Genomic DNA, 10,120 nt, shown 5'->3' with positions numbered 1-10,120 from the left:
CCTGAGGGAGTGGTCATTGCTAGACCCCTGCCTGGTGACTCTTGGCGGGGAGCTCTGCTCCTGAGTTTGCCCGGTTTTGAGACTGCTCTCCCGTCCTCACCTCTGATCCTCCAATGCTGGGGGCAGAAAACCACCGGACTCCTTACCGTCCCAGCCGCAGCCCGCCTCCCCCTCCTGCCTCTCACCTCTCAGGCCAGGTGTTGCTGTTTCAACCTGAGTCATCTCGTGGTGCACAGAGTGTGCCCTGTCGGCACTGGGCACTGGTCAGAGACTCGGTGGAGATGGAAGGGGCACTGCTAGCGGCTGGGAGGGTCCTGGTTTTCATTACCTGTGCTCAGACCCGTTGTCAGCAGTGATTGTGGCCCTGCCTGCCTGGTGGTTCCTGGCTGTTTGAGCAAACAATCGGGGTGACTGATAACAGCCATCTCTGGAATTAACCCTGTCCCCAGCCCCACTGGCATTGTCCATGAAAAAGCAAGACACTCAAGATCCGCTCGTCCAGTCTGATTTCTGACCTCCTGCCACACAGGCATTTCAGTCCCTTAACTAGACCCTGCAGCGGACTCTGAGTCTCTTTCTCTTCTCTGCTCAGATTCTCGTGGATGAGTTTCTCCCACAGGAAAAGGAAGGGAAGGGATCAAGGGCCCTAGATCATTCAGACTGTGCTGGGTGTGAAGTTTTAGGTTTGCTGGTTGTGGGTATAGGATTATAACCTTTCAAATGCACTAACTGGATAAGGGCAGCTTCTGATGACTCAGTTGTATGATTTGGCAGGTGAATGTCCAGTGGCAGAATGTCCGCATACTCTTCCAGCCACGTCGGCTCAGCTGGGCCAGATGGAGGCATCCAAGGAGAGAGTGTTTCTGTTTCATTTGATTTAGTCGTTTTTTCAGCAGCACCCCCAAAGTCAAAGGGTTCCTTCATCCGTCTCCTGCTCTCCTCTTCCAGGAAAGCCTATTCTTCCTTCCTTACCATTATTATTGCACTTGGATTCTTGAGTTAAAAAAAGTCCTCTCTGCCTCACCTCCCTTGCTGGGTGACCTCAGGAAGCTCCTTAGGTCTCAAAGGCCTTCCCCAAAGGGAGAGCAGCTGGAACTTACCTCTCTGTCACTGGGCAGGAGGAGAGGAAGGCACCGTTGGGGCCAGGGATGGGTGGCTCACCTTCCCTTGCCCAGCTTCGCCCTCGTGGGACCTGCAGGCCGAGGGAGCAGGCACACTGCAGTTACTCAGTACCTTGACAGGAGGGGATGGCTGCAGAGTGAGGGGAGGGCTTTGCCAGAGACCTTGGTGGCGGTGTACCTTGCTTGGCCTGGTGGCTGAGTTGCTACAAGGAAGTGGGTTAACGGAAGCGGGTTAGTAGAAGTCTACTGAGTCGAGTGTGGGAGACAGGACTCTTGTTATACCCATTTCATAGATGAGAAAGAGTGCTCCGAAGTTCTCAGCCAGACCTGTCATCTGTCTCAGGGAGAGGGGGTCGAGGTGGGGCCCAGGCTACCGGCTAATGGACGGCAACAGGCACATAACGCCGCCCCTCCCCATCTTGTTCTGTGACTCCAGGGTGGTTCTGAGTTTCACATGGGTTCCTCCAAATTCCTTCATCGTGGCTTTGGCCACCCAGGGGCTGCCCCTTTGTGACTCTCCCTCCCGACCTTGGTGTGTCTGTTCGCAGCCAGAAAGCCACAGTGAGGCCTCACCTCAGCCAGTCTGATTCCTGCACCCATGCTCATGGGTGCTGCGGAGCCTGCGGAGCTTGCCTGGCACAGAGGGGAGGTCCGTGTCCAAACTAGAGCTGGACTCCACAAGGACAGGGCCATTCTTACAGAGCCTGCAGACCCTGGCAGTGAGCAGTGGCTCAGGGTCCGCTGCCTCTCGACCCCTGGATGAGAGCTCTAGAATCCTGTGTGCTCCACCCAGCCCTGGGGTGAGTCTTTGAGGAAGGTGATCATTTGTCTTCTGAGCAGTTCTCTGTGTCTGTCATGTATGTGACAGGTGTGAGCAGAGACGGAAGCTGCCAGCCCCCAAATGTACCATGAGTAGAAAGCACACTGTGTTCCTTAGAAGCATCCTGCTGAGCCCAGGGGAGACAGACCTCAACCACACACGGAGGGGGGCCCTGGGGGTTCTCTGGTCTTCCGTGCACCATTTCCTGCCTGTTAAGTGCCTGTTTTGTGCCAGATGCCAGGCTCTGAGCTCCACGTTCTGTGTCTCCTGTAATCCCCGCGACAACCCAGTGAGATGGGATTTGGTTAGACGAGGGACTGAGTCAGAACCGAGTGACTCCCGCTTTCACGTGGCCGGCAGACTGCAGAGCTGGGGTGGTGGTAGGCGGCGACCCCCAAGGACCAGAGTCACAGAGACTGCAGCCTACAGTGGCATGTGGGCCTCAGCCCTGCTGGGCGGGAGGCTCCTCCCAGCCCAATGCTGAGCTTCCAACCCTGCGTGTGGATGCTCCTGCCGCCCAGGTCCCAAGGGTGCTCGCTTTCTTTACTGGGAGACCTGCTCATCTGTGGGGGCCTCGGGACTCCGGGTGCTCCAGCCAGGCAGAGCCCAGCTCAGAGCGGAAGTAAACGCTGGAACCCTTGTCTCTTAGCCCCAGGCTGCTCCCCATCCTTGGCTTGTCGGCCACCTGCAGTCTCTGATTTATCGGTCAGGCCCTTTAATTCCTTAATTGGTTTTAACTAAGTTTCCTCTGAACCTCCAAGCTGTTTTATATGAATAGAGGGCGCCGGCTTTCAGTGTATAGCTGCCCCTTGGCTCTCCCAGCGTTGATGGAACCGATCTGTTATCACTGGGCTAATGATATTACCGACCCCGAGTCTGATCAAATCAGCAAGCCTGCCCATCTGCAAGGAGAGAAGCCATTTCCCTGTATTAGATAATCACATCCCATGAAAACACAAGCATTTGCACATTAAGTATTTGCAGCTGCATGTCTTGGGAAGTACAACTTCCATTCCTGGCTCTGTCATTTGCGGGCTGTGTGACCTGGGGTAAGTTGGTACCCTTTTCTGAGCCTTGCTGCTGCCACTGTGAAATTTGCAAAATCAGGGATCCAGGACTTTCTGGGTCTCTCAGCTTTGCTTCAGCCTCACAGGGGGCCCATCTCAGCATAACCTCTGGCCTGGCCCTGCCCTCAGCTTCCCCAGGCAACAAGGTCTTCCCACCCGTCTCCCGGCACTCTGCAGCCTTGGGAGGTCAGGAGGGATCAGGCAAGACTGCATAGTCAGCAGATAGAAATAAATACTACATATAAAGCTTAGACTCTGATGTTTCTACATTGCCCGTTCCAGAGAGGTCAGAAGGTCCTCGGGTGGGGTGTGAACTGTGCACCAAAGAGCTTCTCTCACGTGTCTGTGTTCCTCACTGTGGCAGCAAATGAGTCTGGGGTGGGACTTCCCTGGCAGTCCAGCGGTTAAGACTTTGCTTTCCAATGCAGGCAGTGCAGGTTCAATCCCTGGTTGGGGGAGCTAAAATCCCACATGACTCATGGCCAAAAAACCAAAACATAAAACACAGCAACATTGTTATAACAAACTCAATAAAGGCTTTAAAAATGTCCCACATCAAAAATCTTTTTTTAAAAAATGAGACTGGGGGCTCGTGGTGGAGAATGGTTCATCCATTCTGGCTCCTGTTCTCCAGAGCAGGGCGAGGAAGGAGCAGATTTCATCCATTAGTGACACAGGCAGTATGGTTCCAGGCCGAGAGAGCCTGCCTGTCTTTGATGAAATGAGGATCCTCTGGCCCCTCGTCAGCGCTTAATAAATACTTGTTGAAGGAGTGGCGGGCATTTAGGTTCCTTCCCTGGCAGCATCTGGTCCCCAACAAGAGAGAAGCTTTTGCTGTGATGGTGCACAGAGTCTGCAGTCCCCTGCAAATGCTGGGATCTGTGATAAGCACACAGTGGCTTGTCCTCTGTGTGTTTAGTTATGATATTGTTAATTTCAAGCTTCAACCAAAACTGTACCAAAAATGACTTAGACCTATTTAAGAGTTTCAGTTGTTCGCCAAAGGTTTCGGAAGCACCACATGCTTGGGGACAGCCCCAGGTAGGCCCCAAGGGATCAAGGCTCAGGGAGGGTGGGCTCACCTCAGTGGGTCAGGAATCTGCTTCCTGCTGGAAATGGGTCAGTAAACTTGGTTTTCTCTCGAGGAGGGACGGGCAGGTCCTAAGCAAAGCAATTCACTCAGGGATTTAGTCCAAAAGCCACTTCTGAGTTCAGCTGTAATATCGAGTCACAGGTGCCTGACTCCTTTACCTCAGGCAGTGGCAATTCTTCTGGGGGAGAAGTGACATGGACTCGTTGGTGGACAAGTGTTTATGGAGCGCCGGGGTCCCACCTCCAAGCCCAAGTCCAGCAGGCCCCCTCCCAGCCCTGCTGAAGGAGCCAGATTTCTAGGAAACAGCAGAGGCAACAGAACATCGCTGAGGAAGGGTTTTTTGGCTTAGTTTAACCAGAAGATTAAATCCAGCGTGCCTCTTCCCCCTTCCTCGAGCTTCCAAGAGCAAGGATGTGCCTGTTTCCCACTTCAGCACCTTGGACAGCGGTCAGTCTATAGCAGGTGCCCTGTGCTTAGGGGACCCGCTTGCAGGGAGGGGGTCCAGGTCAACTGCTGCTCTGGGCTGTGCTGGTTTTGGGGAAAGAGACGGGGGCGCTCACACGCTGTCAACCCCTCCTCCCCATCCCCCTCGCCCCACCACCACCCCCAGGCAACAGTGCTTTCAAGTCGCCGGATGCGTTCAAAGTGTCCCTGCCCCTCCGCACGAACTACCTGTATGGCAAGATCAAGAAGACGCTGCCTGAGCTGTATGCCTTCACCATCTGCCTGTGGTTGCGGTCCAGTGCCTCGCCGGGCATCGGCACCCCGTTCTCTTATGCCGTGCCCGGGCAGGCCAACGAGATCGTGCTGATTGAGTGGGGCAACAACCCCATCGAGCTGCTCATCAATGACAAGGTGAGCTCACTGGGACGGCCGCCACCCTCCCCCCTATCCAGGCGGCCATCGAGGTTGGGATGCTGCAGGAAGTCTGACATCTGACCACAAGGCTATCCTTTCCCCAAAGGGGACGGTTTGGCCCTGACTCAGTCCCACTCTGGGCAGGTGACCGAGCAGGGGGCAGGGGGCCAGGCAGCTGTAGCTTGTGGGTATCCAAGCGGTGAGTCCCACCAAGAAGCCACGGAGGGTCAGAGTGAACTGGGCCTCCTCGGGACAGCCTGAGTTTTCAGGGGCCCTCAGGCCAGTCAGTCAGGGCGGTTCCCCAGGAATAGGGGAGGGTGTGTGTTTGTGTATGTGTGTGCGATTGTGTGATATTTCTCATTAGCGTGTCTTTCGGGGGCGGGGGGAGCTTGAAATACATTTACATACAGTAGAATTTATACTTTTTAGTTCAACCAGTTTTGACAAATGCATAACTGTGTAACCACCACAATTAAAATATAAAACAGTTTCCTCTTTACCCAGATTTCCTCCTTTCCCTTTTTTAAATTGGAAGATAATTGCTTTACAATGTTGTGTTGATTTTTGTTCCCTTTTATAGTCACCTCCTGCTCCCACCCCAGCCTGAGGCAACCATCCATCCGTCTCCTGTCCCTCCAGTCCTGCCTTTTCCAGAGTAAATGTCCCTTTTTGATAGACTGGCTTATTTTGACATTCAGGAACATGGTCTCCTTAAGAGATCAGCTCTGGGCGTCTGTGGGACCCTCCTGCAGCCTCACTTAAATGTAAGGCGGGCTGCATGTCACCCAACATGCAGCCTCACGTCCTCCTTCCTGGGGCTGAGTGGCGGATGGCTGCACAGCCCCAGAGGGCTCACCGGGCACTCGGCCCCCACCCTGCCTGTCTCTACTGAACTGCTCTGGCTGGAGTTTGTTTAAGTGGGAAACGCTACAGAATCCACCTGAGGGGCTCCTTCCGGCAGTGACCACGTCCTTGAGCTGGGGATTAATTGTTCTAAATGACGCACTTGGACAAAGCAGAGCCGAGAGCCTTGTTTTCCTCTTGGTTTCAATGTCGTGTAAACAGCCAATTCCTGGGAGGGAGCTCCGGGTTGCTAGGACACCAACAGTAACAACATGATGCTTGATGGCAGAGCTGGTCTGTAGAGGACTTACAGGACCTCGGGGAGATGGTGTGGGGCGGAAGGGCCCTGTGTGGACTCCTACCCTCCCCCCAACGTTCACACATAATGGTGGGTGGCCTGCCCAGGGGGACACACACACGCGTAGATCCCCAAGTGTCACAATGGCTGTTGGGACCCTACCAGCAGAGTGTAGGTGCCTGGTCTGACTGTTTTTCAAAGAAGTTGCCCAGTAGAGCTCTGACTTCCCTTTGGGGTCTCCAGGAGGACACACACGCGTGTAGATCCCCAAGTGTCGTGATGGCTGTTGGGACCTTACTAGCAGAGTGTAGATGCCTGGTCTGACTGTTTTCTAAAGAAGTTGCCCAGTAGAGCTCTGACTTCCCTTTGGGGTCTCCAGCAAGGGGCGTTCAGAACGAGCATGAGAGCAGGGAGCTGTCCGTCTCATCTGCTTGGTCTGCACAGTATCCCAGACCCTCAGCCAAGCCAGGATCCAAGCGTGTCCAGTCGAGAGCAGGGTCCCCCTGGGGTCAGCAGCTTGTACCCAGCCTACCCCTTTCCCTTTAAGAGTCTGTGATGTATATGGTGTCTCTAGTCCAAGGGTCCCTGTGAGCTTGCAGGGTTGGGCATGTTACCCACAGAGCAGAGAGGGGGGAGATCAGAAGGGACCCCCACTTCCCGATGAGAGCAGCAGTGGGCTCATGGCCTCCAGTGCCCCCAGGTCCGACTCCTGGGGACCCTGAGGGGCCCTCATCTGCATGTTGCCACCCACAGGTCGCCCAGCTGCCCCTGTTTGTCAGTGACGGCAAGTGGCACCACATCTGTGTCACCTGGACGACACGGGACGGCATGTGGGAGGCCTTCCAGGACGGGGAGAAGCTGGGCACCGGGGAGAACCTGGCCCCGTGGCACCCCATCAAGCCAGGCGGTGTGCTCATCCTCGGGCAGGAGCAGGTGAGTGCAGCGGCTGGCCACACAGCACATGGCTGTCTCCCCGCCCGGGGCCCTGCCCAGCCTTCTGCCTGCCGGACCTGGCCTTGGTCACCGCGGCATGACAGCTGGGCTGGACACCTGGGGTCCCCTCTGGCCTAACTCCGGCTGTCCTGAGGCCTGAGGGGGTGAGGGCAGGGATGGGGACACGTCCTGCCCTTCCTAGCAGGGACCAGGTTGGTGTGGTGGGTTCTGTAGATTCTAGAGTGGAGTCTGTGCAACACAGGCAGGAGCGTCCCCGGAGCCCCAGGGACGCCGGGCCATCTCTGGCCCTTTGGCCTCTGCCTGCCGCTATATTGACTCGGGATGCTGGGCCCTGGCTGGTACTGGCATCTTCCAGGGGCTCCTGGCTCAGGGTCATGACCTTGATCCCCAGCACAGCCACCTGGGGAACCACATCTATGGTTGAGACGGGTCGGGGGCTCAGAGGCCGCCCTCAGAAAGCTCGCCCCTGGAGCGGAGGGCAGAGAAGAGTTCACGTCTCAGCCCGTGTTTGGGGTTTGCTGGTGGAAATCAAGGGAATAGACCCCGGTCCTCTGGGGGGCCTTGAGTTGGGGCTCTTGGCTCTCTCCGCACCACCCCCCCCAGACACTTCCCTTCTACTTCTCCCCTGGGAGGGGCTGGGAGTCAAGCGACCCGGGTCCAGTTCCAGCTCAGGGGCCTTGGAGGATCTCTCTCATTAGTCTCCCCTCCGTAAAGTGGGGTGGTTTGAGCCACGCCCTCTCCTGGGCCTCATGAGACCCTTTGGAAGCAGCAGGACTCAGTGGTCAGGGGGTGCCATCTGAGTCAGGGGAGTCCGCCCCTGCCCCACGTCCCTTTCAAGCTGGCGCTCCCCCGCCAGGCCGGTCACACGCCTGGGAGACGGGACAGACATGTCTGCCCCGAGCCTGCCCCCACGCACTGTGTCCCCCTTCCCCAGGACACAGTCGGCGGCAGGTTCGATGCCACGCAGGCATTTGTAGGGGAGCTCAGCCAGTTCAACATCTGGGACCGCGTCCTCCGTGCACAGGAGATCATCAACATCGCCAACTGCTCCACGAACATGCCGGGCAACATCATCCCCTGGGTGGACAACAATGTGGACGTGTTCGGAGGAGCTTCCAAGTGGCCGGTGGAGACCTGCGAGGAGCGTCTCCTTGACTTGTAGCCACCCGCCCCTCTGTCCAGGAGGCAGGGGCCGGGCCGTTCTCCTCATGCCCCAAGTGGAACTGGGCACGAACCTCCTGCCACAGTGGGCGGGGGGCCCCCAAAGCCCCTCCCAGAGCATCTCTAAGCCTGAGGCTCTGTGGCAGCATCTGTCACCAGCTTATCTGTTCCGAACCACGATTTTGTTGGTTTGGGGCAGGGAGGAAGCCCTGAGCCGCAGGTGGACGGATTCCTGACTCCTGCCGTGGAGGGACTCCTGCTCAGAACCCCTGTGAACGCTAGCGCGCCCCAACCCTGCCCGCTGTCACGGATCCCTGGTGTCTCGTGTGCGCCGTCTGTCCGTCCCCTTCGAAGGCTGTGCATCGTCCTGCCGGAGCGGCCGTGTCCCTGGTGTGTCGCATACACCCTTGCTGTCAGCTGAGCACGCAGCGAAGCCCCGCCCTTCTCCCCCTCACCCGCCCAAAAAAGGGCCTTTCTCTTGGTGTTCTTTACGCTGTGACTCTTTCTGTCCCAGGAACTCCTGAGCTTGTAGAGGAAGGCAGGCTGTCCAGACACTGCCCTGCCTGATCTCCGAGGTGGAGGGCACATCCACAGCTCCAGGGAGGGGGCTGTGAACAGGAACCCTGGACACAGAAGGGCCCGGGCCGCTGTCCCCCCGCCCTCTGTCAGCTTGCCCTCTGACCTGCGCTTTGGCGGAATCCTGGCTGGCTTTGAAAGGTGTCTTTTTCCCACTGGTGCCAAAAGTGCAGCTTTTACAACCATGCCATGTGGTTTGGAAATTTATTTTTTTTACCACCCCCACTGCCCCAAACAGAAAAGAGCAGCCATTAACCCGCCCCGGTTTTTTGACATCTCGCCCCACTGTGAGGCACGTGCTCATTTTAATTCACGTGGATTCCTGTGAGCATCCGACTGTCTCCACTATTTCCCCCAGAACTACTTCTTCAGGAAACGGATGTCGTTGGCTGGTGCCTGCTCAGTGACTCCAGACTGCTTATAGTTTATTGGACAGAGGACATCATTTATTTTAAAAGATAGATGTGGTTCAGTGGGGAAATTTATACAGCTAAATATTATATATTTTATTTTTCATACATGTTCAAAGTGCAGATCTGTGAAAGTTCCATTTGTAGGACCAAGCTGACATGCCCATCCTAACACTGTATGCTACAAGAACTCTTCTGATGATGGAATTTTGATTAAAATGCACTGGAAGACAGCCTCGGTGTCTGCTTTCTCCATGTCTGGGGCTGAGGGCAGGGAGCACTGGGGCTTCGCAACCTCTGGCGGAAGGCTGGCTTCTCTGGTCAGCCTGGGCTGAGCCCCAGAGGGCAGCCGCAGGGGAGCGGAGAACACCTGGGGGAGGGTGTGGTGCTGGACACCCTCGCCTCCCCAGCCCCAGCCAGCTCAGTCTGGGGGTGCATTGCAGGCTCCACCCAGTCTCTCTGTCCCCAGCCTGTCCCTGTCATCTCGACTGGGAATCCAGCTTCACTTGCTGACCCTGCCCTAGATGGGACACCTGTTCAGCACCTACTCTGTGCATTGTTCTTGTTTAGTCGCTAAATCATGTCCAACTCTTTGCAACCTTGTGGACTGTAGCCCTCCAGGTTCCTCTGTCCATGGAATTTCCCAGGCAAGAATACCAGAGAGGGTTGCCATTTCCTTCTCTGGGTGATCTTCCTGACCCAGGGGTTGAACGCACGTCTCCGGCATTGGTAGATGGGTTCTTTACCACTGAGCCACCAAGGAAGTCTGCTCGGTGTATGCTCTGCCATAAAATCTCATTTAATCCTATTCACAACCCCCTGAAAGAGTTTACCCCAGTTGACAGGTGAATATGTGGAACAATTAAAACATGACTTTGGGGACACACAACTGACCCAGGGCAGAGCTGGGACCCAAGCC

General features: G+C 56.1%; 1 protein-coding gene across 1 annotated transcript in view; it reads left to right on the top strand.

The window, feature by feature from the left end:
• NPTX2 (neuronal pentraxin II) overlaps positions 1-8,216 on the top strand; it is an 11,125-nt gene extending 2,909 nt beyond the window's left edge. The window contains exons 3-5 of the mRNA XM_010845743.1: positions 4,712-4,956; positions 6,854-7,033; positions 7,989-8,216. Coding sequence (XP_010844045.1) covers positions 4,712-4,956; positions 6,854-7,033; positions 7,989-8,216 — 653 coding nt within the window. The remainder of the gene's footprint in view (positions 1-4,711; positions 4,957-6,853; positions 7,034-7,988) is intronic.
• The last annotated feature ends 1,904 nt before the right edge of the window (positions 8,217-10,120 follow it).

The sequence above is a fragment of the Bison bison genome, unplaced genomic scaffold, assembly GCF_000754665.1.
Source record: "Bison bison bison isolate TAMUID 2011002044 unplaced genomic scaffold, Bison_UMD1.0 scf7180017864223, whole genome shotgun sequence".
In the NCBI taxonomy this organism is placed as follows: domain Eukaryota; kingdom Metazoa; phylum Chordata; class Mammalia; order Artiodactyla; family Bovidae; genus Bison; species Bison bison.
The sequence above is the reverse complement of the archived record's forward strand: the minus strand, read 5'-3'. Positions and strand labels throughout refer to the sequence as shown.